The sequence below is a fragment of the Palaemon carinicauda genome, chromosome 41 (genome assembly GCF_036898095.1).
Source record: "Palaemon carinicauda isolate YSFRI2023 chromosome 41, ASM3689809v2, whole genome shotgun sequence".
Classification (NCBI taxonomy): Eukaryota; Metazoa; Arthropoda; class Malacostraca; order Decapoda; family Palaemonidae; genus Palaemon; species Palaemon carinicauda.
The window spans coordinates 42858522-42885525 of NC_090765.1; the positions used below are offsets into that span (position 1 = coordinate 42858522).

Sequence of the window (27004 nt, forward strand, 5' to 3'; positions counted from 1 at the left end):
ATCATTTTAGTTTTTATATTCAAATATATTATATAAAACTTTCATTTTCATAAAAGTACCAATGCAGTTCCTGGATCACCCATTGCTAAATCCCGGTCAAATGATTAAGCTGGCTGATTCTATTACTATTTCTAGCAGACCAGGGATTCATAAAAAATAGCATGCTCTATTGCAATATAATATGCAAAATACAAACGTGTTAACAATAGCCTTTGAAAGAACCTTACGAAAATTAAAGATGAAACAAAACATGATTGAAAGTTATTACAAGTGACGTGACCCCCTCGCAAAAATACAGAGGAAGAATAAGTCTCATTGGAGCGGTTCTTTCAAAAACCGAAAGGCTCCTCGCTTCTAGAAAAATACGTTTGATGTATTTCATAGCTTGAACGTAGGCTTACAAGATGGGACAACACCCTACCTTTTGGTCTAACACCAAGGGTAAACAAAAAAAAAAATTGCAAACAGCAGGTCGGTTTCCTTACAGCCTACAGTTCTTCAGAGCCAAGTTGCATAAGAGTGCAGATTGCGGTAATGGATATCAATGCAGTAGAAACCGTATATAGTAAAATATCGCAACTCATTACTTACTTATATAGCCATGTACTCTGGTCATATTTATATACGAGTTGGGTTGCGAGTGCCCATAGTACATGTACTATCATTGCAGGATAAAAGATATAAGGGAAAGAAAATACAAGAGCAAAAGGTAGAAAAAAATAAGGTTAACAAAAGTAAGAGAGGAATGATCATGCTAGTATCAGTAAGTGCTATTGGTAAATAGTAGAATGTATCTTTTGCTAGCATATAATAGTCTTATATTGCTGGTTAAGTACTTTCTTGGCTAATAAACCATGCTCTCAAAACTCTCCGAGAAAAAAAAAATATACTCCGTTGCAAGTTACCTGTGGTTGCATGAAAATAAAGAGATAACTGTTAATAGCTTTCGCTTCAGACCAAACTGCTGTCGAGATCATGGTGTTTTCCCCTTAAGATAATTTCTTTATGAAAATTTAATTTGATTTTCTATTATTTACAAACGAATTATACAAGTTAACTCCCAGCACGTTCTGTTATAATGCCTTGTAGCATATAATTTGCAGATTATTTTCATCCAATTTAAAGTAATAAATTGATGTTTAGTGCTTTAATCTTTGAAAATGTATAATTAGCTTTAAAGTTGTATCAATTTAGTGCTTCCAAATATGTTTACATTTATAGTTTTACTTATTTGTTCAGAGTTTCCTTTGCTTTTTATTTCTGAAAAGATGAATAATGTGATTCCAATGTTAATTTTTTCCGAATCGATTCTGAAAGATTAAGTTCTATTTCCTCTCTGACTTACAAAATGTTATCAGCCATCAGTAAGGAGACACGTAAACAAGAAAAAAAAAACTACTTCAAGAGATAGAAATAAATCATTAGTGGAAGAGTTGACACAAAACTGAAGTTTAGCAGCAAATCATTTAAAAGTCAAAAGACGGAAAAGTTTAATTTAAACATCAAACCGTCACAACACCTAAAGCTCAAGGTGGAAAATAACGTTCCACATGACAACAGGTTAAGTTTACTTGTCACAATATATCCAAACATCCAAACACTAAAAAGGGGACAAAAAATAGAAGATAACACCGACTAGTGATCCCTTCACCCTTCCCATTTTTGACAAAAATTGAGGAACGAGAGGCAGTAACCTTAAATGTGAAGCATTCCTCGAAGACTGGATTCAAAGTCTTCCTGTGGACTTTGGTCTCGAACTTTTTCTTCTTGTCTGGAAGCAGGTACACCTGTGGGATGAGAGAGAGAGATTAATGTTTACTGGTGGCGAGGAAAGGGGCAGTTGGCCGAGAATACTGAAAAGATTCAACTTGTTAAGATGGTGGAAAGGACCAGTTGCTGCAAGGAAGAGAGGAGGATGTTGTCAAGATTAAGAAACCGATGCAAAAGAAGAATGTTACAAGTGACAATTAGGTGAGGGTGTGAGAAGGAAGAAAGAATCACTCGCTGAGAAATAGAGGATTCGTTATTGAAGGTCAGAGATGAGGAAGAAATAATTATACACTTATTGTTGTCAAAGGAGAAAATATTCTAAATTTGGAAGAGAAAAGAGCAGTTAACGAAGAGAAGTGAAATTAGATAACTTAGGCGAACACTTTAATGTACTTGTTCGTACTTATGGAATTAGTTTGTGTTACTCGTCTGGTTGACCAGCATTTCTTTCAGTCTTCTTGACAGTGTTATGTAGGCAGATGTGCATCATCGCGAGGGCTGCAAGGTTGCTTTAATTTCTCTTGCAACACTGCCATTTTTTTTAAACTTCAACTTATGTATACAAATCTTGTTGTTTTATTTGATTTTGATTTTTTCATGCCCATCATACTGAGTGTTATGTTTTCATTTGGAGAAATGATTTTAGTAAATAAGATAGGTAAAAATAGGCTATGTTTTAATAAATATCACTGTTCTTGATACGTGACCTGGATAGTAGTATTCACGATTAAATCAGACTTATTACTTTTCCTGTGACTAAAGAATGTTGTTGATTTTAATCCTGTCAAGGAGGGTAGATGCCATTACAGATGTTATATAAGGAAAAGAAAGAAATAGTGTAAGTCTCCTTTCTAGTGGTAGAGCAACTTTTTTTTTTTTCATAAGTCGTGCATCAACTGACATGTTGCTCAAATGGTCAAATTTCATTAATTTTTTATTTTCCAAATTACTCTTAATCGTATGTTCTAAATTTTAGCATTGGTAGCATAAATGGCATTTTTTATGAAGATTGCCATTGCTATTGTAAAAATAAGTACTGATATTAAAGTAATAGAAGCAGCGTAAGAAACCTCACCTATTTCGTTATTTTAGTCTATTTATGAGTGAAAATTAATTAGCATTCAACTTACCTTGACGTAGGGGTCACTAGTACCGCCCATATCAAGGGCAGGCAATTCCTCGCACTGAATAACCGTGACACTTAAGCTGTTGCTGTTGAAGTCGTACTCCAACTGAGGAAAAAAATGTACAATTATAAACTTAAAACTTTATAAGTGCATACAATTGTTAAAGTGACATGATACAATTATGTAAACGAAATACAGTCGTTCACTTAGATGTCAAGTGCGAGAGAAAAAAATTATTGCACGTAGCAATATTGTTATCAAATAGTATGTACTCTTTTAAGAGCTGTAACACATGATTAGGCAGGCACAATCTCTTGGCCCAGCTGTATCCAATAGTTTGCCTAACCTGGCCAGGAATATGTGTTATGTTGAGACGTCTTAAATCTGCAAGTATACATATCAATAGCTATGAATTTTTTTTTTTTTTTATCTTGAAACCCTCTAAATGTGGTTCAAAGCCTCAGAATAAGATAAAAAGATTACTTACGTCTATAGATTTATAAGAAAACGTTGTAAATAATTCATACTTGAATTTCTGAAGAAGATTTTAATTAGCCTTTTATTAAGAGTAAATCCAAGTATCTCTTACCTTGAAATTTAATCGACCGAGCTTCTCTTCGCTCTTCTTACTCTCTCCCTCTTCGGCCATATCCTCTGCATTTTCCGCCAGTTCTTCCATATCAGCCTGCAAACGAAAGGTAGCTTTAATCATAAGTTGCTGGGATAATCTATTATTGTATTTACAAGGATTAAACCGTATATCTTTATTGTGCATATTTTTACAAGTTGATTGTGCAAGTAAATCAAAACTCAAAGAGGGGCTAGATTATTCTTCCACAACTCCATAATCTTTTTAACATTGTTTTTCAATAAAATCGTATAAACAAGCTTTACAAATTATTCAGCAGTTATATTAAATAGGCACACATACACACCCACATTCACTATCACTATATATATAACGGATTTTGAGCGAAGCGAAAAATCTATTTTTGGGTGAGATAGCCATGTCGTCCTGATGGAAGTTCCTATAGGGTAGCTTCCTAGGGTATATTACAACTACGGCGATATTCCCAGAGAATTTACCTTAAGGTACCAGAATTCTAACTCCTGGAGCGAGTATCCCTCGTGAAAGGGATATCGCGACATATCAGAGGACGTATTCTAGACACGTCACATGGCAATCTACTACCTAAATAGAGATTCGTCTCGTAAGAGGGAGATTGACGAGATACGAATTCGGGAAGAAAAAGGGGGGAGCCGCTCCCAAGGCCTCCTAATCCCCCGATTCGTATGCGTGCCTGGCGCCAATCCTGGCGCCATCTGTATTCCTTGTAGCGTACACGAGGTGCTACAGATACTGTATGTAGGGAGGGGTCCTACAGTCCTTTCTTAGAAAGGCAAGGGCGGGTCCATCAGGACGACATGGCTATCTCACCCAAAAATAGATTTTTCGCTTCGCTCAAAATCCGTTTTTTGGGCTCAAGCCATGTCGTCCTGATGGAAGTGTACCAGAGCATTACTGTATCTGTGGATTCTCAGAACGTGCCGTACTCCCCGGAGATATTTATTCCCGGTCGACTAGACCTAGAGACCTAAGATGTTACCGTTATACATCTTTTCAACTAACTATAAACTATGTTAGAGCTTCCTGCCCCCTACAGGGAAGAGTCCTACTAGACTCTGGAAAGTCTCGAAGAGTACATATATCTATGTATGAATCTCAGGCAAGCTAATATAGTGGCCTCGCCCTATATTAGGTAAAGCATAGTTTGTATAGAACTACTGCGTCAATATATTGACCAGTCATCCGCACAATACTTGTATTGGACAAAGGTTTATATCCGCATAGGAAGAAACTAATAAAACCGCCCTCGTCCCTTTATGGGACGGAGTCCTCCCATTAGGGGACTTACATAAACCAATGCAACATAGCTTGCAAAACAGAACAATTCTATCAGAATTATCCCAGATAAGATACATAGAATTTAAATGCTCAATTATACCAATAAATTGACACAGGTGAAAGAGACGCAAGGTTCTCAAGAACAAGTTTATTGACAGATAATAAACAGACAGGTTAACAACAAATATATATATTTATATAAAAGGGGATAACCCAAAACTTTAAGCATAAGTATGATAGTAAACAGAACTTGTTTATCTGAAAGAAAAACCATTAAACACCACTTTAATGAGATACCAAGGTATCAAGTCATAAAAAATCTGTATTACAAATCAATCACATTAGCGTTAGAAACGCTTGGCACACATGTCTGAACTTATGCGAGGTTCACCTTTGAAGGAAGGAACAGTCTGTATGGGCACTTGGTGCCCTCATTTTAGTTTGTAGTACAGTATGTACCTACACACTCACCCTGGACTTAATCGTCCCAATTAAGATCACTGTTCCTCGCAGAGTTAAACAGTAGGGTTAACTACACGACCCACTGCTACCACAGATCTCTTAAGTTCCTCTACTTGCTTCGCATAGTGGCGAAAGAACACCCTGGAAGATTTCCAGCCCGTGTATGAACGGAGATGTTCAAAATCCATACAATTAAAGAAATTTAGGGATGAGGCAACTTTCCTCGGATCGTGACCTGCGGGTGTACTGTCAGGATCCGCTCTGCGAATAAAATATGTCATTTTCGCTCTGAGTTGATTCAGAGATAAATTTGAGCCTGATGTTTCTCCCCTGAATAGTTGACTACCCTTGAAGTCTGAAGTTCTACGAAGATAGACCTTTAGGCATTCTACTGGACATAGAGATGCATCTTCTTTCAGAGGGCAGATTCTCCAGGGACCCCACCTGTTGGTGGGTAACTCATTCTTGGCGAGAAACGTAGGATCCGGAAACAGGTTCAGCTCCCCCCCATCCAGGAACTGAACACGACCTGCCTCTCTCGAGAGGGCTACGATCTCACTAACCCTGGCCCCGGACGCGAGTGCAAATAGGAAAATAACTTTTTGCGTTAAATCCTTTAACGCACATTCTTCATTGCTCAACAGGGAGGCGAAATGAAGAACTTTGTCTAAAGACCATGAAATGGGCTTTGGAGGTGCTGAAGGTCTGAGCCTAGCGCAGGCTTTCGGAACTTTATTAAAGATCTCGTTACCTAGGTCGATCTGGAAGGCAAATAAAATGGGTCTCATCAAAGCCGATTTACATACTGAAATCGTGTTAGCTGCCAATCCTTGGCCATGGAGGTGGATGAAGAAAGATAAGCAGAAGTCTGTTGAGATCTCCTGCGGATTCTTTGCCTTTACAAAGGCCACCCACTTTCTCCAAGATGACTCATATTGCCTTCTAGTCGATTTGCACTTGTATTCCTCTAGGAAGTCTATGCTAGCTCTTGAAATCCCGAAACGCTTTCTCACCGCTAGGGCGAGAAAATCATGAGCTGCAGGGTCTGGGTTTTCTGTAATGAAGCGCAGACAGTCGACTTCTGGACTCGCTGGGTCAGAACTGGATGTGGTAGCGGCACGAACTTCATCTGTAGTTCCAACGCCAAGGGGAACCACATACTGTTCGCCCACTTGTGGGCCACTATTGCCGCTACCCCCTTGAAGGATCTCAGTTTGTTGAGGACCCTCAACAGAAGGTTGTGAGGAGGGAACAGATAAATCCTGGACCACCTGTTCCAGTCGAGGGACATTGCGTCCACTGCTTCCGCTAAGGGGTCCTCGTACGGGGACACGTACAGGGGCAACTTCTTGTTGTCTTTCGTCGCAAAGAGGTCTATTTGCAGTTCTGGGACTTGATTCAGAATGAAGGAAAATGATCCTGCGTCTAAGGACCATTCCGACTCTATCGGTGTGAACCTGGATAGAGCGTCCGCTGTCACATTGCGGACTCCTTGAAGGTGAACTGCCGACAGGTACCACTTCTTCTTTTCTGCCAATCGGAAAATGGCTAACATCACTTGGTTGAGAGGTGGTGACCTCGACCCTTGTCGATTCAAGCATCTCACAACCACCTCGCTGTCTGTCACCAATCTTATGTGGATCGAGTGACGCGGGGAGACTTTCTTTAAGGTAAGGAGCACTGCCATAGCTTCTAGAAAGTTTATATGAAAGGTCCTGAATAGCTTGGACCAAGTCCCCTGGACTTTTTTCCGATGAGAGTGACCTCCCCATCCCTCCTTTGAGGCGTCTGAATGAATCGTCATCGACGGGGGAGGTGGCTGAAGAAGAACCGACTTCTTTAGATGTCTGGCTTGGGACCAAGGTCTGAGAAGAGTACGTAGCCGAGGCGGCACTGGTCTTCTCAGGTCTCTTCGCGCGTTTGATGCATACCTTCTCCAAACTCCGGTTGCATCCTTTAGCTGTGCTCTTAGCACTGGGTCTGTCACTGAAGCAAACTGGAGAGAGCCTAGTACCCTCTCCTGTTCGCGTCTTGATATCCATTTGGAATCTAGAAGTCTCTTGACAGAGCCCGCTATCTCCTTCCTTTTCTTCATTGGGATGGAGAAACTGTGTGACAAAAGGTCCCAGTGGATTCCCAGCCACTGGAACTTTTGGGATGGAGAAAGTCGAGACTTTTTCTTGTTGATCTTGAAGCCTAGGTACTCTAGGAACTGGATCACCTGACTGGAAGCTTGTAAGCATTCGGTCTCGGATGCTGCCCACACCAGCCAGTCGTCCAGGTAGGCTACTACCTGAATTCCCTTTAGGCGTAATTGTTTGAGAGCTGCGCTCGCAAGCTTCGTGAAAATCCTTGGGGCTATGTTTAGCCCGAATGGCATGGCTCTGAAGGCGTACAGTTTCCGTTGTAGCCTGAACCCTAGGTAGGGGGAGAGTCGACGGCTGATCGGGATGTGCCAATAGGCGTCTGACAAGTCTATAGAGACTGAGTATGCCCTCTTGGGCAGTAAGGTCCTTATGTGTTGCAGTGTTAGCATCTTGAATTTGCAATTCACTATGAACTTGTTAAGTGGTGACAAGTCCAGAATGACTCTGAGCTTTTCCGAGTCTTTCTTGGGAACACAAAACAGCCTCCCTTGGAATTTGATGGACTTCACCTTTCGGATCACATTTTTCTCCAACAGTTCTTGAACGTACTCCTCCAAAATGGGGGTGGAGTGTTGGAAAAACCGAAGGCATGGGGGTGGAGTGCTGTACCAGCTCCAACCCAGTCCATTCTTGAGTAGGCTTTGGGCCCAGGGATCGAAGGTCCAGCGATCCCAAAATTTCATTAGTCTCCCTCCTACCGGTATCGTTTCACTTGGACTGCCGTCCTGAGGTCTTGCCTCCTTGACCACGACCACCTCTGAATCCCCTTCCCCTTGAGGGGCGCCTAGACGAGCCTCTGGCTGCTCCTCTAGGCTTTGCACGAAAGGAAGAAGACTGTCCTTCGAACGTTGGGGTGAATGTGGTTGACTGACCTGGCACAGCCTGGGGTACCCACTGAAAAGTAGTCGGGGTTTGTGCCACCATCTGGGGCACTGGAGGCAAAGGCAATTGCAGTTGCTGTTGCTGTCTATAAGGCTTGGCTGGCCGAGACGGTAGCCTAGTCCTCATATTCTTCCTCTTAGGTTGAGGACCCTCATCCGGGGAAGATTTTCTTTTGATAGCCAGGCCCCACTTCTGGAGAAGGTTTCTATTCTCCACGGCGGCCTTATCAACAACCTCTTTGACCACATCGGTAGGGAAAAGGTCTTTTCCCCAAATGTTGGAGGATATTAACTTCCTTGGCTCGTGTCTCACCGAAGCCCCGGTGAACACGAACTCCCTGCAAGCTCTCCTTGCCTTGACGAAGCCATAAAGGTCCTTCGTCACTGTGGCTAGGTGAGACTTAGCCACAACCATGAACATTTCATGGACCTTAGGGTCACTTGCCATCGTCTCAAGAGTAGTCTGATGAGACATTGAGGCAGCCAGTCTTTCTTTTGTCTCGAACTCTCTTCGTAAAAGAAATTCGGACAACTTGGGGAGGTCCTCGCCGAATTGCCGTCCGGCAATATCAGCCTCCAACTTTCCCACTGAGAATGTCAGATGGACATCCTTCCACTCCTTGTGGTCCATAGGCAGAGCCAGCGACAAGGGTTTACACTCCTCCAGGGAGGGGCAAGGCTTGCCGGCCTCGATTGCCTTTAGGACAGCCGCAAACCCTTTTTGTAAAAAGGGGAAGGCTCTATCAGAAGAGGACACAAAAGAAGGGAGCTTCTTGCTCAATGCTGCTACCTTCGAATTCGAGAAGCCCCTCTCTTTCATCGAGGATGAAAGTAGGGCTTGAGCCTTAGCATGGTCCATAATAATGACCTCTTTCGGCTCTGTCTCCTCCCTTGAAGCTGGTTCTTTTCTCAGCCGGACATAGCAGTCCGGATATGATGCCTTGCTGGGCCAGAATTCTACCTCCTCTAGGAGAACTGAACCCAGCTTATCCGAAATGACGATCTTACCAGTCGTCATTGGCATGTGCTCAGCATACCTCCATGGGTTAGCGTCTGAGCATATGGGAAGGTCTTTCACATTGAGCCTTTTCCGGGTCCCATGTGATTCTGCTAGGGACTGCATACGCAGTTCCATTGCAGCCGCCTTCTCCTGATTCTCCTTCTGCATTTGTTGGATCATTCCAACAATCGAAGAGAGGGCCTGTCCCAGTTCTACTGGGAGGCCAGCCGATGTTGATGGGATAGGCTCCGGCATCTGAACCGGAGTAGCCGACACCTCGTCGACCCCATCCTCTGCGACATCCGGGGTTTGAACTTGATCCTGACCTTCTGCCAGGAGGTCTTCTTCCAAACCTTCGTCCACATCAGACATCCTGTCACACAACTGGATGTCTTGCATCGCATCTGCGACTTCCTCGTCCACCTGGACTAGGTCTTGGGGGATCTCCTCTTGAGGCTGGGGAATCACTGCTTCAGCTGATGCCTGGGGAAAAAGATACGCCCTCATCTTCTCACTAGGAAGATAAGGGCCAGAGGTGTTCTTCTTGAAGCCCCTTACCCAAGTACGGAGCTTTTCCCTAGCTATATCCCTTGATTCCGTCGTTCTAGGGGAATCAAAAGCCTCAGTAATCAGGTTAGTGCATACAGTACATACCTGAGGGTCCCAATACTGGAGATCATCCTTGGAGACAGCGCATGCTGCGTGTCTCCTACAACACTCATGTCCGCAGAGGTTCCTGCTACGGACATTGCAGAAAACATTTCCGCACTTCGGAGGGTCCTCCTGTAAAGAGAAAAAATTTCCATGAGTATCAAGTGAACTATGTATCACTGGATATGCATAGTATAGCATAACAATTCATAAAGGAAAGACACACACTTGTGTTTCCCTCACAACCCATTGTTGCAGCTTTCCAGATAATAAAATCAAAATTGGTTTATCTCTACTAGAGTAACCAATGCAAGGTTTCCAGAGGAAACAGGTGGAGCTCACACCTAGGCAATGATTTTAAAATCCTGGATAATAGACGGGGAAGACTCTGCTTCCTGTCTGAGGGCAACAGCAAAGGGCTGTGCAAGAAAACACAATAGTGTTAGAAGATACAGTGCTGTACCTAAACTTTTACTATAGTTTTCTTCTTACTGTATATGCTATACAGAAGAATACTAGTACAGTATAGGAGGATGTGTGCCGGCCTGCCTTTGCCGGCCGGCACACACCACAATTAGCTTTAAAGTATACTACTTAACAGCTATAGGGCGGCAGCCTTCTGGTTCACATGCTTGTGCCGTCGGCAGTAACTGCCGGCCAGCAACAGCCAGTGTTGGCCGGCAATGACTGCCGGCCAGTAACTACACAAGGTAGTACCTAGCTGCCGGCCACACTCTTGGTGACCGGCAGACAAGGACTGACATAAGCCGGCCGGCAAAGGTACAAGACCAATGCCAGCCGGCAGCAAAAGAACCAGAAGACTACACCTGCCCGGCTGTCTGCCTCATAGGCCGGCAGCCGGGACATGTACAGCACTAGAAGAAAATAGAATGGATGCCGGGATAAGAGTGTACACGACCCCCAAAGCCCGGCAACCGAAAGAGTGCATATAAGGAAGGGGAGAAACTTAATTCAGGCTTCCTTGACCAATGCCGTCCGGCTCTGTCGGCAGGCATGGATGAGGGACCAAGAGAGGTCCGGGCAGCACTCGAAAACATAAGGCCCTTGCCGGCCAGCATCTCAGCCGGCCGGCAATGGCCTTAGTCAATTCCACATCCCAACCTATACTAGGTCCAGAAGTAGAATGACGTACAGTACAGTAATACCCCTGCCGGCCAGCTCTGCCGGCCGGCAGGGTACAGTACAGTAATGGCAAGGCCATTACGGAGATAGAGGGGGAAGGGACAAAAGGGTCCTGCCAACCTTGCTTTAGTGACAGATCACCCGCAGCCAAGAACTCTGTCTTAGCCTAAGGGAGATCTAAGGGAAAGGGCCAGCAATACTTGCCAGCTTCCAAAGCACCAAAGCAAGGAAGGCGTTGCTATTCCCAAGGGAAGATTTTATCCTCCCCAAGAACAGCAACAGGACTTTAGTCTGGTCGATCACAAAGGGAGGAATCATACTACAGAAACCTTCGATAGTGACCTAAGGGAGCTAAGCTCCCTTTAAAAGTGTTAGGTCAGCGAGGGGAACTCTGCCCCAAGCCAGACAACACGGACCAGACTAAAAAACTCTGTTGTTCTGTCCCTCTTTGAACCAGACTTTGCTGGAACAGGAAGGTACAGTAACACCCTAGTATAGTTTTATCGAAAATAAATTCGGAAAAAACCACTTAGGGATAAGCCCAAGGCTTAAACAGAGGGAAAGGGATTGCATACCTTCTCCGAAGAAAAGAAAGCAACCGGGGAGAATAATAAAGTATACTAAGGCTCCATAAGCAATTAACCTAGGCACCAAGAGAATCGATTACCTAATTCACCGAAACTCTCACGTATACAATCTTGGAAATATTCCACACAGTCTAAATTGTATAAAATATAGCCTAAAGCTTTAATAAACTTTTAATTACACTCGGAAAAACCAAAATCATGCATTAAGTACTAGGACCAAACGACTAGGCTACATGGCCTAGCGTAGGCCAGAATGGCGAATACTTCGCCAAATAATACTAAGCACGAAAGGAAATCCTATGTAACGCTAAATAGCTAAAATTTATTAAGCAAAACAACCAGGAATGTCACTCTGACTAACTAATTTATACCTAGCGAGTGACAGTGTCCAGGACACCTCTGGTAGGCTACGGCTCTTGTATCAAAGATTAATCCTATTAATCACTCAAAATTTTACCAAGAGCCTACATTTATACATAACAGACACTATACTCAACTTATCCGAGGCCAACGAAGACGGAGAAGCCATGAAAAGCTGAATAAATCCAAGATTTGCGAGAAAAACAGGAAAAAACACCGAGTTGTTAAGCTACGCAAAAAGGAATACAGATGGCGCCAGGATTGGCGCCAGGCACGCATACGAATCGGGGGATTAGGAGGCCTTGGGAGCGGCTCCCCCCTTTTTCTTCCCGAATTCGTATCTCGTCAATCTCCCTCTTACGAGACGAATCTCTATTTAGGTAGTAGATTGCCATGTGACGTGTCTAGAATACGTCCTCTGATATGTCGCGATATCCCTTTCACGAGGGATACTCGCTCCAGGAGTTAGAATTCTGGTACCTTAAGGTAAATTCTCTGGGAATATCGCCGTAGTTGTAATATACCCTAGGAAGCTACCCTATAGGAACTTCCATCAGGACGACATGGCTTGAGCCCAAAAATATATATATATATACTGTATATATATATATATATATATATATATATATGTATATATAAATGTAGGAGTGTGCAGACATATATAAAGATTCATGAAAGTGAATAGAAGATTCACACGTCTTTAGGTTGCATACTTGTATAAATATGTGCCTGTAAAATGGCCTCGTGTGCTGTTTGTATTAGTAGAGCAATTACCGATTAGTTTTAATTTGTTCCCTTTTCAAGTGATTCTCCAAGCACCATAATTTAAGGCAAAAATTATTCCTCATCTTTAATGACCAGGCAATGGTGTAAACCCTTTCCATGAAGGCATTTTAAGAAGAATTTTACAATAACCAGTTAACCTTTACCGTTGCCCTTGGTAAATGGCATGTAGCTGACATTAAGGGAAAAGTAGGGTCTACTTATAGGCTGACAAACACAGGCTCTAGGTTGAAGTTTTCAGATGATAGATTAATTCCTGACACAAGTTCTTCCCCGAACTGCTAAAGGAACACACATCAAAGCAGAATACTTATAAGCCACTTCGAGGTTTGTTTGGACATCTTCTAGATACCAGAGGATGGAGGTTCCATTACTTCTCAAGTCTAAGACATTTTAACCAGATGGAAACATTAAAATCCCCCTCACCTTATCTTTGTACGCAGATCCCAGCAGCTGCACGGATTTCATGTCGCCTCCTTTTCCATCTTTTTTCTTGGTGCGTCGTTTCTTGAAGCATCGCCGAATGCAACATAGGCAGATGGCCAGAATAACGATGCCGACTCCTGTAAACAGACAAAATGTTAAAAGATATTCATTTTGTAATAAGGAAAGGATTGAAATGCGTAAAAAAAAATCTGATTATTGTGTGTATGTGTTTAAGCAAGTATGTATGTCTTTACATACATGAAGCATCTGTTTATATATGTTTACTTGTTGATACATGATTAGGGATGTGTTATATTTTTTTTAAATACAAACAGTTCAGATCGGGGTACTGAGGCAATCCTCCTCAGTGACATATAATGCAAAACAAAATTATTTTCAAGTTCTCACCCTAGACACTTGATCAACATTATTCTGTAACTGCATTGTTTTGTTTTATACGTGTTTTGAAACTCTTAACCTTCATAAATCTCTGAATCAAAGGGCGACCTTATCCAGCCGGAGTCTATTCAAATAGAGGAAATGATGAACATAAGGTAGAAGGAATATATATATATATATATATACACACATATATATACATATATATATAGTATGTATATATATATATATATATATATAAAGTACATATATATATGTGTATATATATAAATATATATATATATATATATATGTATGTACAGTACATATATATATATATATAATGATAATTTATCGCGGTTGAAGTTATAATACCAATAAATTATAATGCTGTGAAAAGCCAGTAAACCTTATGATTTCTACCATAAAAAACGTTCTCGCAGTCTTCGTACTTCCTGTTTTGATAGTGTTTTGTAATTGCCTTACATCACATTCGGACTATAGTGTCTAATAGTTTTCAGGCCTCCCAGTGTAATTTATTCGAGTCACGGGATCGCTTGGGAGCAGTTGACTAATTAACATACTGAGGCAATTATTACCTGATGGGTACATTTGTATTACGTGCTTCTTAAAGAGGGATGGTATTTAGCGTTAGGCATTGTCACTTTTTCCTTTATCTTTGTAAATGGGGATTGTTTTGGTTTTCACTAATAGTTTCAAGGATTAATTCGTTTTTCGATGTGAGCTCTGAGCTCGCTCTCTCTCTCTCTCTCTCTCTCTCTCTCTCTCTCTCTCTTGGGTAGCTTTTTATTCCCGGATAGAAAATATTGTTTCTCCCTGACATAGCGCAGATACCTTTTGGGTAGTAAAGAGAATGTTTATTCTTACATTAAAATACTTTTCATCCTTTATCCATTTTGCTTTTTTATGCCAATCTTATAATGTTTTTCCTCTCACCCAAGTTTTTTTTTCTTGTAATATTACTTAAGTTTGTAAACGGGGCAATAACTTCCAAGATGACAGACAGGATGCTCTCTCTCTCTCTCTCTCTCTCTCTCTCTCTCTCTCTCTCTCTCTGTTGGTTTTTCTGTCTTTCTCTCCCTCTCTCTTGCTGGTTAAAGGGGAGGGATGAAAGCGACTACTAAAGAACGATTTTCTGTCCCCAGCTTAAGTTTCCATGGTGGATGATGATCGAGAAATAAACTCAGTGGCATATTAGGTTGGAACCCATACGATTTCATATAAGTGTTTATATGTAATCTACATTGGCATGTAAATATGTTGGAAATTGCAGATTTGGGAGTACGAATAAATCATGTTTATTATTTAATTGCTTCTTTTATGCCACGAATGTCAGTACTCTGCAAAGATACATAAACGTGTGCACAGCTAATCTCCATGTAAACATGATTACAAACTAATATTGTTATAAATAACTATATGTATTTCATTGACATAAGTTGATGGATTCTGTTTGTATTTATGCCCAGTATGTTCTTTTGCCTCCAGGGTGAAATTTGGAAATGGTCTCAAATTTTTAGGTTGGAAACATAAGACTTTAAATTGATTTAAATCTCTATCTCTCTCTCTCTCTCTCTCTCTCTCTCTCTCTCTCATGGCGCATTGGTAAATGACTATCATCCAGTTCTCAAACTAGAAAATAGAGACGATATGGGCAAGTTCCTAGAAATACAGGCGACCTCTGTTGACTTATCGTGGATTAGGTAACTGGTCCCCAGTCGACCGCTGAGTCACAGTGAAGAGAAGAGGAGAAAAAAAAAATTCTTGAGTATTTATTACGTCGTCAATATGGGAGGACCCCCTCGAGGTAATAATTCTCCAGTCGGGTGAAATGAGGCCCTTTCATTTCTTGTAGACTCAAGCCATGAAATCCCGCATTCTTAGAATCCAGCTCTCTCTGTTGATATCATATTCAGGTATCGAAAGTATCGTGTGTCACTGAAGGATCATTGCCTTATTGCCTTATTTTTTGTTTGGGTTCCCCCAGGTCCCTCAGTGTGAGGCACCTCGTATATCCACCAGAGAGTTGCTAATACATCTTCCGGTGTATTTTGCATCTTCCAGTCTTGGATGGTCTGGGATGCATCTTAGGTATTTATCGAGCTGATTTTTAAACGCATCTACGCTCACTCCTGATATGTTTCTTAGATGAGCTGGCAGCACATTAAATAGTCGCTGCATTATCGATGCTGGTGCGTAGTGGATTAATGTCCTGTGCGCCTTTCTCAGTTTACCTGGAATGCTTTTTGGCACTATTAATCTACCTCGGCTTGCTCTTTCTGATACTTTAAGCTCCATGATGTTTTCAGCAATTCCTTCTATTTGCTTCCATGCTTGTATTATCATGTAGCGTTCTCTTCTCCTTTCTAGACTGTATAGTTACCGTGAAAAAGGGATCTTCTTCCAAAAATACACTATACTGTTAAATTTATCCATTTAAGAGGATGGCTCTGGAAGAGTATAAGCTTCCGGTATCTCAGCTATGATTCAAGGGGGTGTGGTTGTCAGCCTTACACCCTATTTTCTTGACCACAGTGGACGCGGTCCTTATATATAGCTGGGTGGACTGGTGGGCGGTAAGCAGTTATGGAGATGACACTATTTCGGAACCCACTTTGGCTGATTACGCTTTATAAAAGGTGGGCGTTGTGGTTACCACATTGATTAAATAAAATACCTCACATGTTATGGACATCAATTTTATCATTATCATGAGCTTATTGTTTTCATTGTTTTTATTTTTATTTAATAATCATAAGAAAACTATCGAATGTTAGAGTGAGTTTATACACTCCTTAATTGGTTATCACAATATATAATTGTTTTGGGGTTAGTAAGGATGGTTTTCTTTTTATTAAGGTCGCATTCTGATTTTTATCAAATTTGATTGGTGAAAACCATTGTTCTGTTGTTTCTAGTCTTCTCTTGCGTTAGAGCTGCCTGGCATAGGAAATTTAATCTCTCTCTCTCTCTCTCTCTCTCTCTCTCTCTCTTCGTGACCACTACCACGTCTTTGTTTGGTGTTGCAAAAATGATCTAAATACGATATACGGAATAGTGCTGGTTATCGGAACTACATTAAATTGGGTCATTAGTGGTCGAATGGAAGGGGTCTTTCGTATTTCAAACGTTTTAACGCAAATTGCATTCAATTGTATTAGCATTATAAGCCCCATCGAATGGGGTAATGAAATAGATTTACCCGAGATAAGATAACTCCGGACTTGTGCATATTTCTTTTAGATTTTATATAACTGTTACTGTGATAAGTTGATATTATTATTATTATTCGTTTTTGTTTTTGCTTTATAAATTTGGTACTATGATGTAAAAATATAATTTTGTTGATATTTTTTATAGTTTTAGTATCATATAAAAATGTTATGGCAATATTTGATTTCAAAAGGTAATATTTTTATTGTTTTTTAAGAGTGGAACGTACTCTGTGTCACAGTATAGTGATATATATATATATATATATATATATGATCTCTTAAGAATATGGAACGGAAAATACCTTCACCAACGAAGGGGTGAAGGTATTTAGATGTGACACAGGAGGATAAAAGAAAAATGCAGAACAAGTACGGGATGGGGAAATTCAATTGTATAGAAAGCCACAATACACAGGAAAACGAGGGATATGTAGAAAGACCACTATGAAAAGTGCAGTTATGAAAAATAATGGGAGTGAAGAAAGGGCCAACAGGAAAAGGTTCCAAATGGGAAAATCGAATATAGGAAAGGGATAGAGGAGATAAAAAGAGGAGCTGGCTACAGGAAAAGGGAAGAGAGAAGTGGTTACATAAGTGCAGTCAAATAAGGAGTTGTTTTGAGGAAATAAAAGTCAGGTAGAAAAAGATGTATAAGAGGCGGAGGAATTTAGAATGAAAGGCAAAGGGGATGGTGGTGTATAGAATAAACTATGCCATATTGCCCATTTGAATCTAATAAGGTTCGATGGTCTATTTAAAAAGACTGCTTGACGGCTGGGAAATAGGTAGAAGCCTTTGTCTTTACATTGGGGCAAATGCAAATATTGATGCATGCGATGGAATATAAATGTGTGTGTGTATATATATGTATATATATATATATATATATGTGTGTGTGTGTGTGTGTGTGTGTGTGTGTGTGTGTGTAAAGGAAATGGAGATCTAGTTTAAGAAAGGGAAGAAAGGGAAACAGAAACTTGACCAAAATCGAGAAAAAAAAGGGTTCTAGCAAGAGATAAGCTAGCGTAGTAATGGCTTTAAAAGTAATATCTGTTGGATATCATTATATCGATTTTGGCTTTGCTTGTTTTTTTATAGTTTTATAATAGGAAGTAATATATCACGGACAATAAACCACAATGAATCTTCACATAATTCAGTGTTCTTCAATCGAACGATTAGTAAGTTGCTTTCATTGAATATTTCATTCTTAAGCAACCTACCTTGAGAGAGGCTTTTGTCCGCAGACTAGGATGTGTTAGAGATTAATGATAATATATTACGGTTATTATGAAGATGCTACTATATTATTTATAATAATCGTTGTTCACATTTTGGAAAGAGTATTCCGGAAGATTAGGAATTTACGGTTTTGCTATTTTCTTTTATATGTGCAAGAAAGTTGCTTCACTAATAAGATGAATCACTAATTATTGACGTGAAATTACCCCATGTGTAAAGAGTGTAATACGAATGTACGAAGGTGACTTAACCAAGATCATTGATATTGGGATTTAAGTTTTGAAAAGACGCAAAGCTAGAAAATCCATGTGATATGCGTTATCTATACATGAAATATCTTGAGATATGCAATGAGTTGTAAAGCAATTGGAAAATGTATCTTGGTGAAGTTAGGTAAATGGTAGAAATGCAGATGGGCTACTTTATGGAAACTGAAATGATGTGCAACCTCTCTCTCTCTCTCTCTCTCTCTCTCTCTCTCTCTCTCTCTCTCTCTCTTTCTCTCTCAGAGGTTATCATATTCCCATCCTCTGTGAATTAAGTCAGTTTTTTGCCAATTCTGATCTTCCTTCACCATAGTTTTCTGACTCCCAGTGGACTGTTCATGTATGTTGGCCAAGATGAATGGAAGAAGTTACGTGTTGCGCTTCAGAGAATTCATTATCTGCTTACTACAGGGTTACTGTTGTTATTGCTAACAGCTATTATTATTTATTACAGCATAATTCAAAGAACTGCTATTATTTATGGCAGCCACTACTCTTACTACGATAAGTAGTAGTAGTAGCAGTAGTAATAGTAATGGTAGTATAAGTTACTGATCACTAACTTCTTTACATTTTAGAATGTAAAATAAATAATTTGATATTTGTTCATTCTTTATTGGCGTATGTAATTTTCCTAATTGTAACCTGTTTTGATATATCATAATCCTTATTTTATATTTTAGAACGTCTCCATAATTTCTCTAGTTTATGCGGACTTTACGTTTAGAATGTCTACACAATAGAAAGGAGGTTATTCCAACTAACATTTTTCAGTTAAAGCGTAACACACGAATAACAGATTGAAGTGATTTTACCCGGAATTCGCTCAACAGAGGAATATCGAAGGCATTTGCTGAAATTACACACATTGTAACCGAAATGTTTGGCATTTGGGGTCTTTCCCTTGTTTTTCGAAAAGATTTCACACACATACTCACACACATGTATATTTGTGTGTGTGTGTATATATATATATATATATATATATATATATATATATACATATATATATATATATATATATATATATATATATATATATATATATATATATATATATATACACGCACTTGCATATGTTTATATATTCACACACACTCATATATATTGTATATAGTATAAATGCTTATCATTATGTATACGTACCCATATATACATACACACACACACACATATATATATATATATATATATATATATATATATATATATATATATATACATACATACATGTATTGTTTATCGCAACCGTATAAAGAAGGCACTTTTTGTATATAGAATTCTTGTCTCTCTCCATAATGACTATACAATTTAAAGAAAACCTTACCAAAGCCATTGCTGAGATATCTTAATCAGATTTATTCTATGTGCACAACAGTTATTATAGTTTTTAATAACATTGGATTTGTGTAGTTCAGGTAACTTGTTGGGGGAAGAGTTACTGTTAAATCAACTCCTAAAAATGGCTATTCCTCTAGCGAAAAACACCATGCGTGTCGTGGTTTATTGTTATTGGATACGCAGACCTGGTGAAACTTAAATAGGGAAGATATCCATGACCCAAGAAATTTATGGAGACAAAGATAGTATTGTATAATAAAGGGATGGACGACCAAAAAATTAGGAAAGCATTGACCGTGAAAGACAAGCCTTTGATTGTTCTAGAATGTCCATGGGTACTGCTGCCAGGCACTTAAGGCAACTACGTTCAACAGTGTACGAGTTACAGAAGACCTTGCGATAGTACGCTTCCAAAGTGTAACTAACACCGGTACTCGAGTCAAATGATAAACCAACTAGAAAAGTGCTTGCAGTTAACGTGGGGGAAAATTCCTCATCCGAGTTTGTTTTAGTATTGAAGCCACCTTTAGGGGTTGTGACGGCTATTGCATACGTCCCTGCCTGGCGATTTGCTGGATTGGGGTTTTAGTCCCGCTCAAGCACGATAGTTTCTAGAAGTTTCTGTAACATCACCATCCTTGTGAGCTAAGGATGGGGTATTTAAGGGAGCCCATGGGTCTACCTGCTGAGTCATCAGCAGCCATCGCCTGGTCCTCTATGGGGAGAGGCTTGGACACTGATCATATGTAAATTATATATGGTCAGTCTCTAGGGCATTGTCCGGCTAACCGGGACAATGTCACTATCCCTCTGCTGTTCGTGAGTGATATTTAAACCTTTCAATTGAACATGGCCGTGTGATTAGGGAATTTCACCGAGATTATGCAAAGGTCAATGTGTGATCATGTGCAATTGAATCTTTGATCCATTTTTCTTTAACGAGACCTTAATTACCGCAGATATATACCTTGACCTTTTGACTGAATATGTGGCACGACATGTTCTAGCAAGATGCTGCACCACCACATTCTGAACTGCATGTTCGTAGGTTTTTACTGTAAATCAAATATTTCCAGACCGGTAGATTGGAATAGATGTCACAATTCCTTGTCCACTTCGTTCACCAAAATTCACTCTCCTAGAATTATTTGTATTCTGTTACGTAAAAAACATCATGTAACGAACATAGGGACACCACTGACCCATAGCAAAAGATCTCTTTATCATTGCCACTGCTACGCCATAGCGACTATGGTAAGAAATCGAGTTCTATCTTGGTGTGTTTCGTGTAACCAATGGAGCCCATTTAGAGGTATATGAAATAAACTAAATGGAACTCAATAATATTTACTGCTCATTTTTAAATTATTATCACATGTTTGTCTTTTCATTTGTTTTTATATTATGTTTTCTTTTAAATCGTGGAGAGACTACATGGACACCTTCACCTTGTATAAGTTTTATATATATATATATATATATATATATATATATATATATATATATATATATATATATATATATATATATATATATATATATAATAGTATTTGTAAATATCATGATATTGAATTAGTCACGCTGAACTGAAATGATATAGTTCAGTGACAGAATTTGTATTTAATATCTTATCTTACTATTTATTTTAAACAAACCTTATTATTTTTGTTGAAGCTCTTGAATTTTCATATTATATTAAAATGTCATCAACATTTTGTATATTCGGGCGACTTGACATTTCATATTATATGCTTGTTATATATATATATATATATATATATATATATATATATATATATATATATATATATATATATATATATATATATATATATATATATATATATATATATATACATATATATATATATATATATATATATATATATATATATATATATATATATATATATATATATATATCTTATTTCTGTACATACCATGGTATTTTCCCTTCTTTGTGTATAGTTCTTATTTTCATTGGATTTGATGCAATAATTTTCTATGAGGAAACGTAAAATTAGACAAAAAATATAAGTCTCCTTTCCGTTTCTTGATACCATGTCACGCTGTCTTTTTTATTTGATTAGTTTAAGACCCATAAAACTGTTTTATAGTATTTTTATACTATACTTCAGCGGTCTTTTAGATTTTTTATGTTGTTTTACCCTTTGATGTTTTTTTTTTTTTTTCCATATGCCTGTTTATAAAGGTAGGCATGCCATGTTCTGTCCCTTTCTTAAACAGGGCAATAATTGATAATACTGTTGATTATTTCTTTTTAAACGGGATTTACCCGAATTTGAGGTTCTCCACCGAGTTCCTTTCCTGGAATTCTTGTTTATATCACCTCTTGGGCGTTTGTCTTAGAACTGAAATTTTTCTACATTTTAGACAAATATCACCAAATTTACCTAGTTACAAAACGTTGGCCTTGTTCTCCAAAACCAATATGTATTACTAGTGTATGCGACCCGTTAAAAATGCCTGCTGAATATTTAGCTAGATACGCACACGCACACACATAGATACAACCCTTCCCACCCCCTCCACCTCTCCTAACTACCACACGGCAGTTTGTGCAATTTATGAGAGATGATCGCTTTCGAGTGGTTGCTGCATAGTGTGACATAGTGTATATATACAGTATGTATATACATTCTGAAATTTGTTCTTTATTATATAGGAGAGATAACAGACATGATTTACATTTCTCTGAAAACTTTGACGAATGTCGTCATCATTTTTCATGTCTTTACTTCATTCACGAGATTATCATCTCTCCATGTTTCAATAGAATCATAAAACTGTCTCTAACAAACTTTTTTTTTCTAGTTTTCTATATAAGTTCCGTGTCATGCATTCAAAATTGGATTTATAATTTATGATTTAGATGTTCGTTCAAAATTATTCATAAACACGAAAATTAAATTTTAAAATTTTTTGTCTAATTCTTAATTTCTTCTAGAGCCTGAACTCTATATGAGTAACTGGTATCAAGAATAACTTTCAACAAGAATACATTTCTATTCTTTTAATTTCTACCCTTTTCTTCAGATATAGGTTAACATATTAATCCATAAATCAATGACCTTATCTCCAACTCTTGACCTGAGTTTCCTCTGAAGTCTTTTCTATGATCCTCGACTCCCACATTTTCTGAGTTTTACTGAACCAAGAGGATGGGACACGCGCTTGCAACAGTTTATTCAACTTTTTATATTTTTATTATATTTCACTTTATATAGCTATGTCTTTTTGTGTTTTATATTACTGTGTCTCATTGGAGAAGGGCCCTGTGAGATGTCATAAATTTATTCACACCATGAGCAGGGATGCTTAACAAAGATCTGGTAATACAGTAGTAGCAGTAATATCTTTGTATTTATTTTTTTATTTTTTTCTTATTTATATGTCAATCTCCTCAATTATGTAACTGAATAGATGGTTACTTGTATTTATTAATTGAATGTATGATTGAGCCTATTCATGTTTATAAATAGCTCTTAATGCAATCATCGCTGTGACCTTTTCTTCCTTCTGTTCATTCAAAATAAATCTCCATTGGAATTAATTGCATAGTAATCTAGTGATATTTTTTACAAGAAGGATGATTACCTCTGAAATATCAAATTTTTTATTACAGCTTTAGACATATTCGTCAGTAATTGATGATATATTTCTTAACAGAAAACTTTTTCAATTAAGCATTCTGCATGATTTATATTTCATTTAGAATTACAGCTGAAAATCTTGAAAGATTGTGATTCTGCATTATACGAACGATAATAAACTGATCACCATATTCCTTAGATCGTCCCGTAGGAGCTTTCTATATATTAGATTTAGTTTCTTGAGAGTAAATCATATGTTGACTACTTTTATGCTACTTGAGTATCAATGTGTATATTTTACTTTTTAATGTAGTATTCCTCGAAAACTGTTTTAAAAGTTTACAAGGCTCAATTGAAAGAACACTCCAGTCTTACTCTTTTAATTAAAATGGTAAAAATATATTAGTTATTTTATTAGTGTTTATCATTAACTACGAATATTAATAATGATATCTAGAATAAGGCATAATACTTTGTTTAGTTGGAGATTGACGTTTTCTTTTCTGGTCAAGTATAGGTCAGAAGTTATGATTCTCAGTTTCTAAAGTCTTCATTATTAAGAATGATAATGCATTAGTCGTTGAATCTAAATTAACCGCTAAAACATTAAGATGTTGAATTATTGATAATTAATATACCAACAGCTCCCGCGCTGTTTAGATATCCACAAACGTTTCTCATAATTGATTATAAGTTCTAAACTCATGTAATGGTAATTGTTAATCTTGTCATTAAATCGTCGAACAATTGTAATGACGATAATATAGTTCCAAAGACAACTTTTCACACAAAAACAATTTTTTTTTTTTTTTTTTTTTTTTTTTTTTTTTTTTTTTTTTTTTTTTTTTTTTTTTTTTTTTGAGGCGTGAGGCGCATTTGCACCGACCCCTAGCAGTGCAATTTTAGCTCGGAAAAGTTTCTTGCTATCTGATTTGTTAGAATTATCTATTCCTACCCATCAGCGATCAGGAAACATATCCTAGCGAGTTGGTGCAATTCTGCCTCGCTAAAAAGAATTTACTATAGTTAGTTACGTTAATTGGGGGAAATAATCTTTTGGGCAGACTTGACTTGACATGACATGACTGAATACTCTCGACTAAAACTTGAAGAAAGTGTGAAGTATAACTTACCGACCAAAATAGCAATGAGTCCTTCGACGGGCATCCCCATCTTCTCAGCCAGAATCTCCGCCTGCTCCATCATCTCCTCCTGGATGACCTCGCCTGTTGACTTGGTAGGCGGGCCCGTGGGCAATTCCTCCGCTTCGGGTATATCTGTCAGGGAAAGTCAGAAGATTAGAGGAAAGAAAATACCCTTGGCATGAAGAAACAGCTAAATCTCGAGTCCTTAGAATTCATACATAGGAGCTTAAGTATGATCCTTTCTCGTCTTCTTCTTATTGTTTCTTCTCCAGAATATAGATGAAATTATTGGGATATTCAGTTGTCATCCTTAAATTGTGGAGGGGAATGACATTAAAATGGTTGGAGGATTTTAAAAACATAATGATGATTGGATGGTGGTTATGCTGCGGTTCTTTTTTATTTTACTTACATGATCTGATTGATGTAACGTTGTATCGGTTTATAAATTCAGTTATGAAATACACCGGTTTCAGTTAAAGGAGTGGCATAGGGAGTACTGTATTAACAAGTAGTGAAATTAGTGTATTGAAGCGCATCATGTGGTTTGGGGATCAGTTCATGCAGTGATGGCAGTAATGTTAAGTGTAATAGACAGATAGAAGTGAAGGAGGATTCTATATTTTGTAAGGAGTAAATGGAAAGAAAATAGATGATTATATTAATGCCAGAAGAATTGGTTTCGGTGGAAATTTGGTGAAGACGATAGACTTTTGTATATATAGAAGAAAAATCATCTTAAGGTTTCAGGCTGGATAGAGAACAAGTCTTTCAAGAGGTGGAGAGGTGGTATCAAAGGAGAGAAGATCATTTAGAGAAGGAAAGTCCCTTAAAATATGGCGTAGAGTGAAAAGTTCTGGTAGTAGAAACGCAAGTTGAGCGTTGAGTCTCCTGAAGAGTTAATCAGATTTATATGTTGAGAACCAAAACACAATAAGAAATATCCCTTTCAAGATTAAAAACAAATACAGTATTTCCTTTGAAGGAAAACAGAATAGAAAGGGTAGTTATATTGGAAGTGGAAGCAATCTTCCTGTGAGAAGTATTGAAATAATAGTAAGTCAATAGGGTTTTAGGAGAAAACTTCTTTAGAACAAGAATTTTTGTAATGTTAAACTGAAATAGAAGATTTATGGATTTTGAACTCAAATGGAAAAGACAAGAATTGATAAAGGAAAAGGATTCTCAAAAATGGCAAGGGACTAACATCACGTCCTAAGATTGTGAAAGGAACATGAACCAACCCCTTCCGAAAGTTAGGCAAGAGGAGCTTTCTCGGGTGAAATCAGAGAAAATGTCTGTTAGATTGTTCAGTCTGGATGAGTTGAAGGAGTAGGACATTGGTGTAGATATGAGGAAAGAATGAAAATTGAAGTGAATAAGGAAGGTATAAACCACATGTTATTTTTGTGTACACCTTATGCTTTAATTATATCTAGTTGTAGAAACTAAGAGATTCGTTAGACCCTTATGGATAGTTAACTGAGAGGAATTGGAAAGAAAAAAATGTATGATACAGGGACAGTCTACTTTAGATTAAATGATAGGTCCAAGAAAAAAAAAAAGCCAAAGGAATGAGGAATATTTAAATTAAAATGAAAAATATACATATTTAGTCGTGTAGTGCAAAAATAAATGAATAATTGTGCAAATATGACAGGGACTTGGTGATTATAATGAAATTATAAGTTAAATCAGTGACATCATGAAATCATATAGTAAGTGCAGCAGGTATTCCTTCACTGTATGTGCGAAATTGTGATAGAAGGACGTGCAGAATAAAACATGAATAAAAAGAAATATTTCATCATAATTAAGAAACTATCACCTTTTTTTTCTAAAATCATAATAATAGTAACGATGATAATAATAATCTAGGAGCTACAGTGAGTATGTTCATGCATCGCTAGTTGAAACATGCCAAACAAACGGTAAAACTAACAAACATTATTAACAAATGCTTAGTAAACAAATAACAGAGATTAAAACAAATACATCTAAACATTTGGTTTACACTTATACTTATACGGCGACAAATTATTTTGTTTACACGACTTCTTACGGACACACAAACAGACATTTAAAAATTATAAGTTCCAAAACACCTACAGTATTTACAGATAAAACGCACAGTATTGCGGCGCCACAAACTTATCTCCATCGCCGGCAAAAAAACAGACCAGTTTACAAACATTGACATAACAACGACTATCTTATTGACAAAACCTGACATACGTTGACGGATACGTACACGGATTTTACTAAAAAAAAAATGTAAGGTTATGATATTAGTGGTGACGTACTGGATATATTTTTTTTTTACCAATGGTAGGTTAAATCTTTCTATGGAATACACATTACAAAACACATTCGAATTTTGTCCTTATATTCATGACTTACTTGCTGGAAAAGAAACTTATATTTATACCTTCTAAGGTTCTAGTTGCCCCGTTAAACTTACAGTATTTGTTATGTATGATTTTGATTTTACATATTTTGTCACACTAATGACTCAATCTTTGAAGACAAGTATCCTGTT

The 27004-nt window shown here is 38.0% G+C and overlaps 1 protein-coding gene across 1 annotated transcript in view; it reads right to left on the bottom strand.

The window, feature by feature from the left end:
• Positions 1-27004, bottom strand: part of LOC137632548 (synaptotagmin 1-like) — a 177674-nt gene that overhangs the window by 24155 nt on the left and 126515 nt on the right. Inside the window, 5 exon segments of the mRNA XM_068364520.1 lie at positions 1695-1787; positions 2901-3002; positions 3487-3582; positions 13244-13380; positions 24454-24597. Of these exon segments, the coding sequence (XP_068220621.1) occupies positions 1695-1787; positions 2901-3002; positions 3487-3582; positions 13244-13380; positions 24454-24597 (572 nt within the window).